The sequence below is a fragment of the Alligator sinensis genome, unplaced genomic scaffold (genome assembly GCF_000455745.1).
Source record: "Alligator sinensis unplaced genomic scaffold, ASM45574v1 scaffold656_1, whole genome shotgun sequence".
Taxonomy (NCBI): Eukaryota; Metazoa; Chordata; order Crocodylia; family Alligatoridae; genus Alligator; species Alligator sinensis.
In genome coordinates, this window is record NW_005842333.1 from 128,518 (window position 1) to 148,688 (window position 20,171).

The 20,171-nt window shown below is 47.4% G+C and overlaps 1 protein-coding gene across 1 annotated transcript; it reads left to right on the forward strand.

The window, feature by feature from the left end:
- Position 1: 1 nt before the first annotated feature.
- Positions 2 to 4,289, forward strand: LOC102373076 (forkhead box protein I1c; the record flags this gene model as incomplete). Its single annotated transcript, XM_006028657.1, has 2 exons — positions 2 to 245; positions 3,046 to 4,289. Coding segments are annotated over 2 exons (837 nt in total), but the record flags the coding sequence as incomplete, so codon positions are not given.
- Between the last annotated feature and the right edge of the window lie 15,882 nt (positions 4,290 to 20,171).

Consider the following 20,171-nt stretch of genomic DNA (forward strand, 5'->3'; position numbering starts at 1 on the left):
GGGGCTGGCCGGGCAGGAGGAGCTGCTGCGCCTGGTGCGGCCGCCCTACTCCTACTCGGCGCTCATCGCCATGGCCATCCAGAGCGCGCCCGGCCGCCGGCTCACGCTCAGCCGCATCTACCAGTACGTGACCGAGAACTTCCCCTTCTACAAGCGCAGCAAGGCGGGCTGGCAGAACAGCATCCGCCACAACCTCTCCCTCAACGACTGCTTCCGCAAGGTGCCCCGCGACGAGGACGACCCGGGTGAGCGCCCGGCCCGCGCCGGACCTGCTGCGGGGGCGCCCGGCCTGGGCGGTGGGGCTGGGCTCTGGGAGAGGGGCTAAAAGTGACCCTGGGCTGGGCACTTGTCGGGGGGCAGGTTGCTGGAGGCCAGGGGAGACCTCTGGGGGAGGACCCAGGCAGGGCCAGGGCAAGGGCAAGGGGAGACCCTTGCAAGGGGAAGGGGAGACACAGCATTGTAGCGCAGGTGGGAGCCGGCAGAGGGGACCTGGGCAGGCACTTGCAGCCCGGAGGTCGCTGGGCACGGTGGGGGAGATGCAGGGGGAAAAGTGGTGAAGAGAAAATGCAGCGGGATTTACTAGGGGCTCCCGCCGGATGAGGACTAGGAGCTGGCAGTGAAGGGAGCAGGGGCCAGTGCAGGTCGGGGCTCCGGGGTGGAAGCAGTTTAGCCCCATCCAAAAAGGAACTGGACACAGCTTGGAGGAAAGGGGCATCAGTAGCTCCTGAGCCTGGGAGTGAGGGGCACGGCTCCCTCTGAGGAGTCCAGTCCTGCAGCCTTAACTCAGCAAAACCCTGTGTTCACTTTGAAACAAATGTCCACACCAGCACGGGCCTGATCCTGCCATGCACTGCATGCCTCAGTGAAGTCAGTGCCATTGAAAACTTGCTGGATGACAGTCCATGGTGAAATTGCTCAACTCCTCCCTGCAACCCCTGCAAGTCAATGGGTTCTGAGCCAGGGTTTTAGGACTGGGCTGTTAATAGCTTCAAAAAATCCCAACTTCATTTAAAGTTTTCTTAGTACTGGGGCCAAACTCCCCCCTCTTCTCCTGCAGTGAATGGAGATAGAAGAGCACAGATTTTGGCCCCTAGTGGGTGCATGTGAATATAAATACCTGGGTGTTAACAATAAAGCACCCTGCCAAAGAGGGGCTTGATAATAGCATTCATGGATAAGTCTGCTGAGGACAATGAATAAAGCTTAATGGCAGCCTTTAGCTTTTCCTTTTGTCATTGAAAAATGGCTCTTCATTTAAAACTGTTTAGCAACGCCCAAGTCATGGGAGAGCAGTGGGGAAGAGAAAGTTAATGGGGATTTATTAGGGGCTCCCACCAGACAAGGACTAGGGGCCGGGCCGGCAGTGAAGGGAGCAGGAGCCAGTGCAGGTGGGGGCTCCAGGGTGGACGCAGTTCAGCCTCATCCAAAAAGGGATTGGACATTGCTTGGAGGAAAGGGGCATCGGTAGCCCCTGGGCCTGGGAGTGAGGGGTTCAGCTGCTGAATCAGGACTCCCTAGAGCTTCATTGCTGGAGGCTGCCAGGGGAACATCAGGGAAAAGCCCCTGGTCAGACCCAGGTCCCTCTCTGACTGCACTCTCTGCCGCTCTGTGACCCAGGCCTCTTGGTGATACCATCGGGGAAGTGTGGGCCTAGGCTCACCATTTAAAACTAGAAGCCTTCCTTCAAACGGAGGCCATTCGGGGTGTAACAATTGATTCCTTGGGCAAAAAGGAGTGAGGGTCGTAGGTTTATAATGAGCACCAAGACTGGGCAACCTGGACCTATGGTCTGACACTGTCAATGGTAGTTCTTATGACCCCAGGCAAAGTGACTACAGAGGGGGAGCTTGCTGGGGTGCTGGGGGAGGCAGAGGAGGGGTTCCTTCCTTGCCAGGGATCTGCTGCCCCTGCAGGATGCACCCAGATCCCAGGGGTAGAGGTAACCTCCCATGCTGTGCGGCCTTGGACCAACGCAGCATGCAGCACCAGGTCTGCCCTCACTGCTGCCCCAGGCAGGAGCCAGAGGTGGGGAGGGAGGGAGCTATGGAGCTGCACAGAGCTGTAACCCTGGTGCTGGGCTGAACGCTTGGTGCCACCTGGGCAGGAGCCAGATCCTGCTCAGGGTCTTCGTGATTGTTATCACACTCTAGAGAAAGCAGATCAAATTTAGATCCCCAGGGCTGGACCAAGCTGCTTCGCAGAGGTGCAAAAGTGCGAAGCGCGGCTGGTTTTCAAGACACAGGTCCCTTGCCTGGATGGAGGCATCACGGGCTGGGACACAGCTGCAGAGATGGCTCAGTCCTGGAGGGTGCCGTCCATCTGGGTTGGGGATGCAGGGCATATCCCTGCTCAGGGGTCAGGCCATGGACCACAGTCAGGGCTGTACTGCTGCTTATCCCTCACCGCCATCACAGTAGGCTTTTGTGCATGCAGCATGAGCCCCCTGGGCAACTTGTTGTCACAGGTGGATGAGATACACTAGGCGAGTGTCACTGTTGTACCCTCTACTTAGCCCTGCAACAGCTATGCAGGATGCAGGTGGAAGGACAAGTGTAAGCTTGCACCAGAGTCCAGGCCCCCTCGGAGCCTGGGGTGCACATGAACCTGGCAGCGTGGGGGAATGGCATATGCATGCTATAGGGCCTTGACTGCCTGATCTTAGGGTTCATGGAGTAGCAGCACATGCTTGGCAGCTCTGGAGGTTACCAGCCCAGTTTCTGATGTGATTGCCAAGGTGGGGATGATCATGCATCTGTAGCGGGGACACACAAGAAGTTGTGTGTGCCAGTCCCTTTCAGCCAGTGTGGCATGAGAGCACAGGTTGTGTAGAGGGGACTCCCATCTTGTGTAGCTGCATGATTCACACTGGGGGGCTACAGCCGGGGTGAGAGGGGACTCGGGGTCTGGTCATGAAGCCTAGCCACCAGGGAGGTGAGGGGTGTAGATCAGTTCAGTGTTGGTGAAAGGAGGGTACCAATCCTCAGCGAGTGGAACTGCACGCACGAGGAGCAACTTTTCCAACTTTCTTTTTGTTTCTGCCCTCAGGGAAGGGAAACTACTGGACTTTAGACCCAAACTGCGAGAAGATGTTTGACAATGGGAATTTCCGTCGCAAGCGGAAGCGACGCTCTGAGCCCAACGCTGCTGCAGTGACCTCCACTGCCCCGTCTTTGGCGGGGGTGAAGGCTGAGGAAGAGCCTTCTCTCATAGCTGCTGCAGGCAAGCTCTGCGGAAACAGCCCATCCCCAGAGCTGGAGCCATCACCTCCTGCCAGGGACCATCCAAAAAGCTCCTCGTCCCCTGGCATCATCTCATCCACCCCGAGTTGCCTCAGCAGCTTCTTCAGTGGCATGAGCTCACTGAGTGGCGGAGGAAATCGTCTCATGGGCAGCCTGGGCAGCGAGCTGCATCACAGGAACTTCTCTGCTGGACAGCTGAGCAGCGGCTCCTTCCCAGGCTCCGGGCATGCCTCCCAGGAGGTGCCTCCGGCGGAACAGCTGCAGCGCGGTCCAGGGCCCTCTGCGGCCTACTACAGCTCCTTCCATCCGGGCAGCAGCAGCCAGGGCACCCAGTACAACCATTACTACAACTTCACAGTTAACAGCCTCATCTACACCCGGGACGGAACAGAGGTGTAGGATGCTGGGCGGTCAGCATGGAGAATGAGACTAAAGGGGAAGGGGAGAGAGGCAAGTTATTGGACAGCAGAGTGCCATGTGCTTTTACAAACTGCATTGCAAGCAGGATGCTTACAGTGTGTTTTCCCAGAAAGAAAACCGTAGGATGTATTACACACACCTGCATGCACGCATACACACACACACACACACACACACACACACACACACACACACACACACACACACACCAGCAGATGCAAAGTACACCTGCATACCCCATAAAAGTCATTCCTTAACAGAGAATGCCTGTTTACTGCTGAATTCTGCAAAGGATAACTAACTGGATGAGTGTCTTCAGAAGTTTTCAAGAAGTGCCTTGTAGAATGTAAGAAGTCAAAAAAAAAAAAAAAAGCACCCTTTATCAATGACTACCTTTTCTGTCCTGTTTTTGTGTCAGACAGTGCCTGGGCAGGTGATGCTCCCAGTTGAATATAGGGGAGCTCCACCCCAGTTTGCCCATGCATTGTATGCAACAGGATTGTTTTGCAAAGCATTCATTTTCTTTAAGCCTAGTACCAAAGACAAAATCTAGCCAGCCAACTTTAGCAAGAAAATAAACACCAGATATTTTTATATGTATTTGTATGTAATGGACTCTGCTATATATACATTTCTATATGTTTTTATATGTGTAAATTATGCTCTGGAGTTGTACTTATTTATAACATGTCTAAACTTTGGTTAAATTTTATTTTGCCCCTTGAATTTTTTTTTTTCCAGTAGCGTATTACATTTTTTTTCAGACTGAAAAACACTGTTGGGAATAAAATAATCACAGTTAGATTTTTTTTCTTAATTTAATTTTTTTTTTGCCTGTTTGTTCCTCTCTAGACAAAAAAATAAGTGTTGCTTTCAACTCAGAGTAGAAGTATGTGCTTTAATTTACAAGCTTCCATTAATAAGAGGGCAGCTTGGTCAGTTAAATGTCTACAATTGGCAAAAGCACATTTTTAGCCTCACTTAGTAAATAAAGACAGTGAGGTCTGGTAACATTCATGGAATCAGAGCTGAACCCCTAACCAGCAATGGCATATTTATAATCCCACTGGAAGCAGGATCAGGCCCACTCAAGTCAATGGATTTGCATCCTTTTAACATTCCTCTGCTGAGTGGCCAGATTGTGCTCTTACATCCATGGGTGTAAATGTAGATATTCTCTTATTTCTTCTGATCCCACATTGTTAGCAGAGAAGAATCAGAGCCATCATGTATAATGTTAATGGGTGCAGGCATTTCATAGGAAAACAGGGCTGGAAGGGACCTTGGGAGATCGCCTAATCCAGTCCTCTGATCTTCACCTGTCCCCCAGAAAAGAGGATAAGGACATGATTTATCATAGTGAGTGAATCAGGCCATATAGGCAATTAACCCAATTCTGGTGAGTGACGATGATGATGACACACCGGTTTAACTCCATCGACTTCAGGAGCGTTCCTGTTTGTAACTCAGGCCCCTTTGTGTCAGGACTCCTTGTTTCCATCTGTTGAAGGGACACCATGAAAGAAAGATTCCTCTTGTGTGTGGAATTATTCCTTTTTTTCAGGGGGTTGAAAAATCTCAAGGAATGAGCTCCTGGGATTTATTTTGAGGATGCATGAGTGGAACTGAAGGAAGGGAATCAAAGAACTGTTATTAGTGGTATCATCAGAAGCAGGAACTGAACTCTGAGAATAGTTTGTGAACATGTTTTAGGTAAGGGCCACTTGCATTAGGGTTGTGGGATCAGGCCTGTTGTAGGGATCCGTCTGAAGAGTCCACTCCTGCAGTCTCAAAACCCTGTGTTCACTTTGAAACAAATGCCCTTATCAGCACAGGCCTGATCCTGCCATGCACTGCATGCCTCAGTGAAGTCAGTGCCATTGAAAACTTGCTGGATGATGGTCCATGGTGGAATTGCTCAATTCCTCCCTGCAACCCCTGAAAGTCAGTGGGGTCTGGGCCGGGGTTTTAGGCTGTTAATAGCTTCAAAAGCTCCAGCTTCATTTACAGTTTTCTTAGTATTGGGGCCAAACCCCCCTCTCCTCTCCTGAAGTGAAGGGAGGTAGAAGAGCACAGATTTTGGCCCCTAGTGGGCACATGTGAATATAAATACCTGGGTGTTAACAATAAAGCTCCCTGCCAAAGAGGGGCTTGATAATAGCATTCAGCCTGATAGATAAGTCTGCTGAGGGGAATGAATGAGGCTTAATGGCAGGCTTTAGTTTTTCCTTTTGTCATTGAAAAATGGCTCTTCATTTAAAATTTTCGCAACCCCTAAGTCATGAGAGAATGAGGACAGTGGGATTGGGTTTACTGAAAGGCAGTCACAAGCAACAGCCTATTGTCATGGGTTTTCTGGATTAAAAATGCACACACATGCCCCCCCCAAGAGCAGGAGAGAAAGACAAGAGGGGGAAGAAAACAATCGGCCGTTAGCCCCAGCTCTGAATTCTGCCTTCGCATAAGCTTGGAAAAGCCCCGATGGCTGCACAGGGACAGTCACTCTCCCAATGCCAGTAGGTCTATGCCATTTCAGACATTTTCTGAGGCCAGGCTGAAAACAGTGGGAAAGGCTCACTCTGATCTCTGGCAGATCAGGGCCCAGCACTCAGACTCTGCTTCTCTCCACCACGTGGGACAAAGGGATCGGACCCTGCAAGGGATTGTTGCCTGGAGTGAACTAGCGATTCATTTCAGAACTTCCTGGGGGGAGAGGAGGCTATCTATGCCCATCCGTACAATAGCAAACGCTACGTCTTGATAGCTGTACTGCCATACAACTTCTCTTAGTGGAACCCTTTTGGAAAGTGTTGCCAAAAAGCCATCCAGATAGCTGAAAAAATTGAGATAAGTGACACAACATCGCATGATGAATGATATGTGCTAACAAATGATGCATAATGTACAATAGTAGAGACATTAAACATAGTCCGACTGAAAAGAAAATAGTTTGTTATATGGTATCAGTAGTACTAAGCTAGTAAAGCACAATTACCATTCAGGTAATCCAGGGTTTGGCTAACTGGATGTACTAGACTAGATTATATCACCAAGCAGAATCAGTGGACAGAAATAGGGGAGGTTACTGGCACTGGATCATTTAATCTGTTCGGAGTAGGTCCTATCAATCTGATCATGAAAGTGCTCTAAGGACTTTTTCTTGTACAGTTGCATCTACAGAGTGGGTTTTGCTGATTTAGCTATGTCAGCTGGCATGGGTTTTTTTTACACTACTAACCAGAATACCTGTGTCAGCAAAACACTACGCTGTAGACATGTCCTGGCTTTCTTAATGCTGCTAGCACAGATGGAGTTAAACCCACAGTAGATGGACATCTTTAGCAGATATTAGCAATGGATGTAAAGCCTAAACATTTATCATATGTTCTATCTCATAGGCACTTCAGTTGAGGAAACATTTAAAATGCATCCAGAGCCCAAATTCCTGCTTGGTTTCTTCAGGTGAGTGAGTAGCCCCACCTGGTCCAATTCTGGTATCTCCATTAAATGTGGTGTAACTCCATTCAGTGGAGTTACTCTTGTTTTACAGTGTAAGCAGAAACAGGACCTGTAAAGCGAATGTTAATAGGATTTTTTGTTTGGTTGGTTATTTGTTTTATTTTTTACCAGATTAAAGAGATTGATTCTCCTCTTAGGAAAATGACTGAAATTTATATCTCAAGAAATCATTCACGTGTCATGTAAAAATGTTTTTTATACTCTATTTTGTATCCTATAAAATCTCATTTCATAGCATAGGGCATGCAGTCTGCCTTGCATACTGCTAAATGGATTATTAAAAAGTCTAGCCCAAAGGATATGTATTTAGGGACCACTATGTACACAGGTGTATCAAGTGGAAAGGCTCCCACTGATTTCTGTGGGGTTTGCATCAGACCCCCAGCCAGCTAGAGTATTTCAGACGGTTCAATATGCTGCCCCAGAAAGAGCCAAAAGATGGATCAAAAGTCACACATCTATGAGTTGCATCCTATGGGCCTGATTCTGGCAAAACTGCCATTGAGTGCCGTATGAATGTAGAAGTGGGCACCATGTGTTTCTCTGATTGTTTTCCACTTCACTGCTGTGCCTTGTATCAGGGATGTATTGACAAAGCAAATATCTCACCGTGCAGCCAATCTATGACAGCAAGAAGCAATGATAAATCAGCTCAGGATTAGTGGTTCCCCTGCCCTTGGCCCCCTTGGGCTCTGCTGTTTTTATACCAGATTCAAGTACCTAGTAGATCTGTGCTGTGTTTTACTCTGATCCTACAGGATGATGGCAGAGAGCAAGCCTTACCCTATTACTGTGGGGGATACTGCAGTTATGCTTTGCATTGACTTACATGCTGCCTTTAAATGCAGAGGTGTCATGGAAAACCTCTTTAAAATATAAGGTTAGATCCTTAGCTAGGATAAACTGAAGGAGATTCAAAGCTGACCCACAATTATTGTCACACACAATTGGACCTGACGCTGTTTTCATTCACTCTGTATGCAGTAGGGTGTGATACCATAAATGTCTCAAGAGAGCTACTCCTGATGTACACAAGTTAGTCAAACTGAACCAGATTTTATTCTTATTCGCACCTGTGTATGCTGAAGCAACCCCACTGACTTCAGGGCAGCTGCTTTGAAATTATACTCGTGTCACTGAAAGCACATTATGACCCTGCTCCAGCAAGATGCCGAACTCCACTCCTATTGACACTCGACAGGCATTGACAGTGCTCAGTACTTCACTGGATTTGGCCCCATTATTGCAGGCAGGGGAGTCTGGGGTGATGGGGAATCACAACAATAACATCTGCACAGGAACTTATTGCAGAGTAGGGCACTGTAAGCTGTAATCAATGGGCTCAACACTGCATTTCTTAACCTCTGTGTTTTCCCATTGATTCCAGTAGGACTTTCAAATGCATAAGAAATGTAGGAATCAGGTCAGTGTCTGAGAGATGCTTTAGGGATCTCAGTGGCTGCATAAGTACCGATACAAAAGGCATTTTATTATATACCTGAACTTCCTCCTTCCTGAAAAGTTTTGTGATTTCCCCACTATGAGCCAGGAGGTTCATGGCTATTCATACCTTTTCTGGGGTGTGAGTAATAAACCCATTATTTGGGTCCAGCTGCTGTTAAAATTTCATCATCTGTATTCATTGGCTTTCTCCCACATGGATCAATCATTTCATTGCTCTGGTTGAACATAGCTGTCAGGGAGGTCCCAGTAAGTGGAGACAACCCATTGAAGGCTTTGAACATTGGGACAGGGCCCTCAGTTGAACCAGAAGAGAGACTGAAGCATGGGAGTAATGTGTTCATGATGACCTGTGTTAAGCAGGCAAACTGCTATGCTTGTATCCTCTGCAGCTGTTTCTGCATGTGTGGCCACCCGCAAAAATGTGCAATGTAGGTAGGAAGTCAGGAAAATATTGATCAGCACGGCAAGGTGTGTGATAAGAAGAGAGACAGTCTGTGAGATGGAATTGTAAATGGAGATGGATACTTTTTGTCACCACAGTTATCAATCCACCTATTATCACTGAGGAGTTCAACAGACCTGCAAGGCTACAGATTGATTTAATCTATAGGGAGATCTCCTTTAAAATGGAATATACCATAGAAGAGAAAGATCCTTCAAATGTCTTCTCCTTCCTCCCAGTGTCACCTGCTTTTATACTGGTATGTTCAGCCTTATCCAATTCTTCATTTTGGATGGGCAGATAGAGAGATGATGGTGTTTATGTCTGATGTGAAAGAGAGGCAGAGCTGAATCTTTTTGGCATATGGTTGGCATTATGGCTCTTTTGATGCTAGCTCTTCCCAGAGTTTTGCACAGGCACAAAACAGAGGAAAGAGAGGGCTAAGGTTTGTAACATTTGTAAGACTCTGTGGGTGCATCTACATATGCAATTAATGCAACACGATAAACTCCAGAGCAGTTTGCGCTGGAGTACACTGCTCCTGGATGCAGCATTTATATATGCACATGGGACAGCAGCACTTTGAGATGGGGCAGAGCAGCCCCGGGCTGCCAGCAGGCTCAGAGGGTCAGCCCCAGGCTCTGGGTGGTGGTGGCATGCAGCAAAGGGGCTGGCTGGAGCACAAGAGTACCAAAAGTGTGGAGCCGTGTGGCTGACCTCCCAGCCTGCTGTCAGCCCAGGGCTACTCTGCCCCAGCTCAAAATGCTGCTGTCTCAGTCACCATCCACACGTGCACTGTGCCGTAAATGACTCCGCTGTAAGTTAGTACTGTCCCCAACAGAACTATCTTATGGCAGAGCTAATTAATTTACTGCGACTTAATATAACCACTCAAGTAAACTGTGACGCTTTACTGCAGAGCTAATAAGTCAACTCTGCAGTAAAGCTCATGTGTAGATGCACCCTGTGGGTACCAGTTTTATCAGAGAAAGGATTTGAGCTATTTTAGGGCATTTCTAATTGCCCATGCCACCTCTTGGGCATGAGGCAGGAGCATCTATTTTTTTCTAGTCTATTCTGTATATGTTATTCCAGTGTTTTTGTCCCTGTCTGAGCAACTTCCAGTGATGTATTAAGGACCATGATTGACATCTGTCACGTGACATTTCTCTTCTCCACAAAGAGGTGATTGTGTATGGTTTTGTCCTTTGTCAGACATCCATGCTGCTGGTCTCCCTCTTAACTCAACCCGCTAACTCTGAGGGTAACTCCAGGTCTCCTTGTCTCCATTCGTATTTTAACCCCTGTCCCTTAGACTGAGAACACATCCATTTTCCCTTGTGAAGACAGGATACAGGCAACCAATAGACAGCTTCAGAGCTGGGGGGGTTTCTGTTGTTTTTCCCATTGCTAGCAGCTCAGCCTGCTTGCTTAAAGGGAGGTTAGCACCGGGTAGCTATTTGAAAGGTCAGTAGCACTGAAAGGTGGTCAAAGCCCTGCATGTTTTAGAGGAGGTGACAGATTTCCCTCCTCAAAGGAAGTGTTGATGTGACCTGTTAGTTGGGTTCCTGGGCGTTATCTGCTCTCTCTCCCTACCTGGGAAGGGCAAGGGTCAGAGTCACACAGGTACAGGTGACAGCTCCGGTTACTGTCAGTGGTTCCACGAGTACTTCTTAAGTAATCAGAGAACGGCTGGATTTCTGCAGCAAACAGAAATTTTGCTGGAGCAAGTAAAGTTGACCCACCATAGAGACAGTAACTATTGTTTTCCAGAGCTTATTTAGCCTGGGAAGCCAGGGGTATTTTCTGCTGGTCTGGACTCACAACTGATTTTATATGTACTGTTATACATTGAAAAGGACTCGTCAAATTAGGCCTCCTGTTTTAAGGTTTCTGTCCAAATAAACTGTTAACACTGTTGTACTGTGCAAGGCATATATTACTTTTTAAAATTATTATATAACAAGAATGTGATATTTGGCAATATCACGTACTGAACTAGTATGAGTGAGCCTTTTGCAACTGATTTCACAGGTGCTATAATATATTTAATTAAGCCAGGGATCATTTCCATAGCAACAATTTCATTTCCCACCTTCCAGTTTAGTACACCTATCATATCTACTCTTACAACACAAAAAATGACAACAAGCATTTGTGCAGTGCAGCTTATTCTGCTGGTGAGTTTGATATTTTTCATGCTATTACAAAGTGAAACTGGATCAGTACTTATTGCCAAAAGATACTGTTCTAAAATGACAGGCAGAAGCATATTTTACATGTCTGTTTTTGTCTGGGTTGGGGCAGTTGGGGTACAAACAAAATTGCAACTCAAAGCGGGGTTCAGCTGAAAAAGTTTGAAAAACGCTGCCTTAATGGGAAAAAGCCCCTCACCTTTCACTGCAATCCAGTGTTTGCAGTGCACATTTTGCAACACTGTGCTCATGTTTGGGAAATGAAGCTAACAGCGAATAAATGAGAAGCCAAAATGTTCAAGTTACTATAGTTGCTTTGTGCTGGCTTAGAAGACTGCTGAAAGCCAACAGCAGATAAAAAGTCAACTTGTTTGTAAAATAAAGCAATGAGTAGCCACCTGCGATGCTATTTCTCTCCAAGAAGCAGCTTTCCCACAATACAGCATGTCAGTCCTTGCTTTGAAGAGTCTGCAGTCTAAATGGACAAGAATGACAGAGGCATTGAACCGAGGCACGGAGAGGTTAGGTAACTTGCCAAGGGTCACCAAGGAAATTTTGGAGCAGAGTAGGCATTGAAACTCAATTTTCTGTGCTCTACTTCAGTGCCGTAGCTGCCAGACTGTCCTTTCTGCCATAGGGCTGCCCAGCCAACTAGTCCAAACTTCTGGTATGTTTGCAAAACCTGTTTTGGACTAAGCCCATCTATATCTCCTTGTTCTTATGGAACGAGACTGCAGCAGACACAAAGGACTGGTGTCCTCAGAGCACTTCCATTGATCTTATGTTCTAAAACCTCAGGAGTCAACTGGACAGTCAGAAGCTGGTTCCTTACCAAGGAATTTGCATCATATGTAAGCATTGCTTTTTTCCAGGAGATTAACTACAGAACAAGTAGAAATGTGCTAAACTTGCCAGAAATATATTTGGCAGCTGAAAACTGCAGAGTCTGCTTGGTGAACAGAGCCATGCAATCAGCTTTTATCTGTTTCAATCAGGTCAGGTATGATGGTGATGATGATGATGATAACGATGGTGGCAACCAAGAGCATTGCTTTGTGGATTTAAAAATATTTTGAAATAAGACCTGGCTTCAAAACCTCAGCAATCTGAGTAAGGCAACTAAGGTCCCTGCTATACATAAAGGCAACCATGTATTTGAGACAACGTCATGACACTGTGATCTAATTCACTTGTTGGAGATGCAGTTTGAGCTCTCACCAAACAGCAGCCTTTTCACCACGCAATGTGCATGACCTTGATGCCAGGCATTCTGGGAAAATCTAAGTAGCCATTTCCTGTGCATAGCTAGGGTGACCACCCATTCGTAATTGGGCAGGGCAGTCCTGCAATGGGAACCTCAAGTCCCAGTCCCAGGCTGCATGACTCTGGGACATGCAGGGATCCATGGGAAATGGCAGGTTTCTCCTTGCAGGCTGGCAGTGTTCCAGCCTGCAAGGGGCTGCTTGGGGCTGCCACGAGTGGGATGCAGGGGGCTGTGCACATGCACATGGCTGGGAACATAGACAGCCTGGAGAGAAGCACCCTGCAGGTAAGTCTGTGGAGGGGGAGGGGGATAGGGAGAGCAGGAGGGAGGGCATAGGGGGCAGGATGGGGGGGCAGATGAAGGCCCCCATGGTGAAGGAGGGAGTGGGGCAGGAGCTGGGGGTGCTGCCCAGCCAGGGCAGTACATGGGGCCAGGGCATGGAGCAGGAAGGAGCCACAGGTGGCTCATCCATGGGGCAGGGGTATGGGGGGGCATGTGCCCCCCAGATTTGCATGCAGGGTGGTGGCAGATGCAGGCTTTTCACTGAGGGCTCGGGGCTCCCCGTCCTACCACCCTGCCCCCAGGGGCCCCACACCACCATGGCGAGGTGCCCCCTGCCTGCCTGGCAGCAGTGGGGGCAGCTGCAGCATGGAGTTGTTCCCCTTGCTGCTGCTGGGTGGGCAGGGGGCATGCAGTTGGTGCAGGGCTCCTGGAGGAAAGGCAGCAGGGCAAGGAGCCCCAAGCCCGCAGCAGTCAGCTTGCATCCACCCCCATCCCGTTCGGCTCTGGTCGGGCCATGCTGCCGGTGGTGGTGGTGGTGGTGATGGAAGGGAGGCAGAAGGCAGGCATGTGTCCCGCCTTTCCCTTTTGAAAAGGTGGTCACCGTATGGACAGCAGGACATGGAACCCTTGCTGAAAACAGTGTGTGGTCCTGGCTCCTCCAGCTTGATAACAAAGATGGTTTAAGTAGCAGCAACATTAACACCCACTCATGGGCCTGCTCTGTCTCCTTCTTATGGCTGCATTGTGTTATAGGTTACAGCAGAGGTGCTCAGCCTATGGCCTGTGTACCAGATCCTGCCTGCAGAGCCATGTCATCCAGCCCATGGGCCTCCTCAGAGGTCTGGAAATTTTAGTAGTTGGGGACCAATGACAGTCCCATGTGCCAGGTGACATGGCTCTGCATGCTGGATTGGGCCCATGTGTGGGCCTGATCTAATGTGCGGGTCAGATCTGCAGGCCAGATCTCTCATGCACACGGTCCACATGTCACTCATCTGGCCCACAGGGCTGGATGGGATGGGCACCACTGGGCTACAGCTTCAGATAATATATGGTGGATCTTTCAGCTCAACCGGTAAATCATGTGACCTTTAGATCCAGAGATCTTATGCTTGTTCCCTGCTCCTTATGATGCACCTGAAACAAAGCATGGACCAAACACACAGTTTTCAACACTGGCTCAGACAGTTTGTGGCAAACATCAAGGATGCATCGTGAATCATGGTTTCCTCAGGTTTGCTTACTCTGTGGGTAAGAAGTAGTGTTATCACTCAAGCCCACTTCGTTGTGGTTGTGGTCTAAAGTGAACAGTCACTCAGAAGACTGAGCAGATCTTCATAACGTGACCTTTCCGTCCTGTCCTACATGCTTTAGCGAGCAGTGGAATTGTTAGCCATGTTGGTATTTAAAGAATTATCTGTGAGCATCTGAGCTGGCAGTCGCTGAAACACACTTCTCAGAACTATTGCCCAGGTTGTGCAAACTCAGGTAGGCATCAGCCCATCAGTTACAGCCAGTTGATCTCAGCCAACATAAAAGCTAAAGATTTCCTTTATGTTTTAAAATGAAAGCTTGGAATCAGGAAGGCAGCATGAAAGAGATGCTGGTACATGCCAGCTTAATCAGATGCCTGTCTGCATCCATTACATTTCCTTCTATGGGCAGGGCTCTAGTGACTCAGTAGGGGATGCAGTGCCTAGAGGAAATATGTACAGAGCAGCTTAAACCGGGGTTCTTAACTAGGGTGCCAGAGCCCTCTGGGGTGCCTTGAGAGCCTTTCAAGGGTGCCGCAGGGTGCCATGCAGTGATAGTACAGTGAGGTGTGCACACATGATTCACAGGAGTTTGAATAGGAATGCATTTGTGGTAAAAACATTCTTACCTGCTGTGGTCTTTCTGAGTTCTGTGCACAGAATTGCTCAATTGTAGTTAAAAAAAAATGAGTAAAGCTAATAATTGGCACTTTCCAAGGGGCATCCGGCATCTAGCAAACGGTGCTTTGAGTCTAATGAAGGGTGCCTCGAGTCTAAAAAGGTTGAGAACAACTAGCATAAACAGAAAGGCACTCATGGATGCAGAGTAATGGGACGATGTCCATATTACAAGGCGTGCAGTATCCTCACATTGCCTACAGACTGCATTGCTGCCCAGATTTCCCCGCATTGCTCCAAAGACTTCACAAGGATTCCAAGGACCCTTCTTACACAAGCATCGTCCCTCCTTCCTTCAGCATGTCCTGCTACACCATGACCTGTGCGAGGGATGACCTAAAGGCACCTGCATTGGCAAAACCCTTCTCCTGCACTAGCTCCTTCAGCTTAGTTACCACCTGTAAACATGGTCATAGTGGTCATGGCCAAAGCAGGAAGCAGAATTAGACCTATTAAATACTGATGAGTAAACAGTGATTTGGTGTGCTTATCTTCTCAAAGGTTCAAACCCCTAGGAAGTAAAAACAGCTTGAGAAAGCTTTGCTGGGTCATTTTTACACTCATCCTCATCCTCATCTTAAAACAACAGCTCATACCACAATTGCATGGACTAATATTCCTTTGAGTTTGCAATCTTTCATGCTGGGCTTGGTATCAGATGAGAATGTTAATTGGTGGTAGATGTCCTCAACATAACAGTTTTTTGGAGACTGATGGAAATGTCTGAGGCATTGAGATGGTCTCCAGGGCACCTATGACACACGGAGCTGCTTTAGCCTTCCCTCCCCACGTTCTTCCTAATTCCATTCTTAGAAGTTGATATTTGGAGATCTTTTCTTCTTTCTTCTCTACCACATGTTCATCTCATGGACAAGGAATATCTAGCTAAGTAATTTTTGTAGGTCTTATTAAAAGTATTATCCTTAGTGTTTGCTCAGACAATGAGAACGCTCTCTGCAGTTCTTTGCTTTTAAATAAGACTGTCTGCTGAAATGACTACCTGGAGTAATTCATTTGTTTCCACTGGGCAATTGTTCATATTTAGAAGGGTTGAAGTTCTGCTAAGTGGGAAGGAGGAGCTCCAGTCCCTGCTGCTTTTTGATCCAATGATATTTTTACTGCATTCATTTACAGGGGCAGGAAGAGCAATAATGTGGCTGTGACTTGTGAGTGATATCTGGTACTCTGTGGGGAACAGTGTGTGGGACAAGTCTTGCATATCGATGTCCCAAGGACTCCTGCACCTGTGGCTCCCTAGAACTCCAGTGAGTTGATGGTCTCTTCTCAGTTCACGTGGCGGTGAAGCCCACATTGTCAAAGGCAACCAAAACCATAAAGTCCCTCTTCACTGTCCCATCAGTGCTGTTCCACAGGATGGGATGAACAAATCAGTCCTTTCCTCGTTGCTCTTACATCATGTTTCCAGCATCTGTGTCCTCTACAAAGACCCAGGCTGGGCACAATGCCCCAGTGATGATGGGTTACAACAAATCGCGTTCAGACTTAAATCCCTTCCCGGTTTATGAAGATTTTCCAAAGCTTAACTACATTTCTAATTGTCCCACCACCTGTATTGAAATGTACAGTATGTGTTAATCCCACATTCTTTTCTGTTTCCATAATCTTTTCAAGTTTTCCTGCACTCAGGCAGCAAATCCAATTAGGTTCATGGGTGTTAAGCAGAGCCAAATTTACTTTTTTCAGCTCCAGACACCAGTGCGACTGCTGTGAACTGCTTTCTTGTCCTTTGCTTTTTTTTTTAGGACAGGCAAATGATTGTGTGCCATTCCCTCCCCCACCCCCTTGAGCTAACTGCTTCCAACAGTTTGGTGAGTGAAAAAATGTTGAATATTTCCTTTCATTGTGCGGGTTGAAATGGCTGGGGGCAGTGGCAGTGGTGTCCAGTCACATTGCCCATGACAGCTCTGCTTGAACAATGCCTACCTCCTGCAGGAATTGAGTAGGAATGTTTGGGAGTGAGGTGTTACTCCCAGGAAGGAGGGATGGAAGAATCAGGCCGCAGGAGAGTTTCAGGTCACTTGGAGAATTTCATGCTTGTGCTTTGTACTGTGTTCAGATATAAAACTGAACACAGTCTGATTAATATTGAAAAGACAAGTACCTGAGAAGGTGCAGGGCATTGGTACATGATAAAGGATGTGCAAGAAAGCAGAGAGAACGATCTTTCTCTTTCTTTCTGTTTTGCCTGACATGCCTATCAGCCTGGTGCCTGAACAGGACTCTAATTTCTCTTACGATGTGCATTCCATTTTACGGCCGCATGGCACGTTCCCCATACCCATAGCTGTAAGAAGCGGGTGCATCTCCTCAATAAAAAGTACTACTGTGAGATCAGCCAACGTGTCCCCTGGTCTCTAAAATGACTTCCCACAAACTCCTTAGTCAAGTTCAAGGCATCGGTCTTTATCTTCAGGGCACTCAGTGACCCAATACCAGAGCCTAAAAGTTATTTGGGGCTCCAAAATGAGAATGCTCATCAGTAACTTCCTCCCTTAGGCACAACAGAACATAGTGCATAGGAGACAAAGCTATATTAGGGGGCAGTCCAAGATGGTGAACACAGGGCCACCACAATCCTTTCTGCCTCTGGCTTCCAGTGTCAGGCACTCTTCATCTGGTTCTCAAGCCCCTGGCATGCCAACAGGTTGCTTCCTTGAAGTGACAGACCATGGAAGACTCATCCATGGTAGTACAGTGAGGATCTCTGCTCCTCTGGTCACCAATGTAATGAAAATACTCTAGGCCTGATTTTTAACAACGTACAGACCAATGGGATTTGCCCCTTTGAAAATCAGGCCTTCCGATTCAAAGGCTTTTAGTTGGAACACATCTGGATAGTCAGGCTTTGCAGTTCAGGTCTGTGTTCTGCTCTAGCTCCCAGGGAGGTGTGGATAAAGTGTGGCAAATTCAAAGATAAACAATGAAAAGTGCTCAGGGGGTGGAAGAACTGACTTATGGGAAATAGCAAAAGAAACTAGTCAAGGGGGACCACCAGGCGTTGGGAGAGTCCCTGTTCCCCCAAGCACTCCCGGGACTTACAAGAAACAATGGACACAAGCTAGCGGAGTGTACTTTCAGGCTAGACATTAGGGAGCACTATTTCACTGTCAGGGCGGCTAGGACCTGGAACCAGCTTCCAAAGAAGTGGTGCTGGCTCCTACCCTGGGGGTCTTTAAAAAAAGGCTGGACAAACATCTGGCCGGGGTCGTTTGGCCCCAGTACTCTTTCCTGCCCAGGGCAGGGGGTCAGACTAGATGATCTCCTCAGGTCCCTTCTGACCCTACTTACTATGAAACTATGAAATAAATGTTTATAGTATGATTGAGCAACAGCAGCAAGTGACTTGATCACCATCCACTGGCATGGGAAGAGTGAAAGGAGGGGAGGACATTGGGTAGGGGAGTAGCCAGAAAACCTGGAGCAATGGGATGAAATGAAGAACTCAATGTGTGTTGAACATTAGGGAGTTGCTAATCCTCAGATTTAAGTCTCTTTAGGGAACGGAATAAGCCCCAGTAATGGAGACACTGTCAACAAAGCAATGCCTTGAAAATAGACTGTAGTAACCCACCCTCTACTGGCAGAGTGATTGAATATGTGACCTGATAGCCTTTTTTTCCCCCCGTGTCTCTAACTTCAATGATTATTTTAATATCAATGCATGCCTGAGATCCTTAATGTGTCAGAAAGTGATCTGTGTTGTGCCAACAATTAAATGCTGTTCTTTAAAGTGTTGCCTTTTCCATAACTATTTATAGATGACCTAAGTATGAATGGACTTGTAATTACTTCAGTGACAAACTGCTGTGCCATGTTTTGTGTAAACAGCCTGAGATATCTTACTAGCAGCTTTCTGAAGCACTCTCAATGTGAGAGATGTGCTGGCTGCCGTCTCGCTTAGATCGGCTACCCACACACGCAGACGCACAGCACTGGAACCATTGCCTAGGTCTGGTAATTTGCTGACGTAATATGCTTCATTAATATCTATCTGTTTATTTTGGCATCTAGGAAGCCCCATTGTTGTTGCATTTCAATCCCTCCCAAGTTTTTAAAAATAGAAGTACCAATAATAATCCCTCCTTCTTTCTTCCTGAGTTAAAGAGGAACAATCCTGATTCGTTTATGAGGTTTTTGCTGGCTTGCTGGTCTCTGTCCCTGTATGAGGGGATAGGGAGGTGGGTGTGTGTATGCATGCATGCTCTAATGTGGGAATATGGTACTGAGAGAAGGCCAAATCAAAGCAACATGGTTAACATTTGGGTGTGATTGTGGCAAAATCCATAATCATTCCTTTCCCTTGTGAAAAGGCTGGTTTAGGTCCCATTCCTATAAGAGCTCTGCCTCAAAAGCTTTGCCATGCTGGTCAATAATTTCATTGTTATAATGTAATCAAGATAAATTCATGGTCATGTAGCAAGAAGAGATTTCCTAGTAGCTAGGCCTGGTCCCATGGAGGACTTGGACCAGTGGGAAAATGAACTTGAACTGGACTCAGTGCAGAGAGTGGAGCACCAAGGCAAAGCATCAATGAATGTACCAGTGGGGACCTGAAAGACCCCCAAGACCAGAGAGTGACTTCACAGTCTGGAGTTGGAGGACCTCAGTAACCAGAGATGTGACAGAGAAAGCAAATCCTTTTGCACACCATCATAGCAATGTTAGCATCCTTTTAGACTAGATGGGCTTCATCCAGTATGAGTTTCAGACAGGCCTTGAGGCAGCTGAGAGCCAGTGCTGGGTGTAGGCAGAACTGGAGATCAGACACATGCTGCTGTCATTTGAATCCATGCTGCTTCACCAGATCTCCCAAGCATCTTCCAGAGGGTGAATAATTAAAAGGGAAGGCTAGGAGCTCTGCTAGACCCTCATACATGAAGGCTTTAGGAACTGCCAGGCTTGATCAGACCCACGATCTGTCTATTATTATTTACATGATAATAACCATCCTGTCTAGGAGCTCTGGTTAGGGATCAGGAGCCTACACAAGCATAGAACAACAGTCCAGGAGTGTTTGGTGGCCAGTGGCATGAAATGCTGCAGACAGGACCAGCAGGATGAGAATGGATGCATCTCCCTCGTGTGTTAATGTATCACACACTAGCAAGAACAGCCTCCCTCTCTGTATTGACCAGCTGAGGATACAAGTCTGTTGAAGCTATTAGCTACAGAACTTACTGTTTATCTCACTGCACTAGCTCAGGCCTTAATTTTTAGGGCTCCCTGATTCAATTCCTAGCATGCTAACTAGGAACATACAGAGAGGAGAAGGTAACTCACCAGATGAACAATTGCTGCTTCACCCCTATACCATGGCCTAAAACTTGAATGAGAGGTTTCAGGGGAATGATAGGTGTAGCTGAACCAAGTACTTGTTAAAAGTCCCCTACCTGC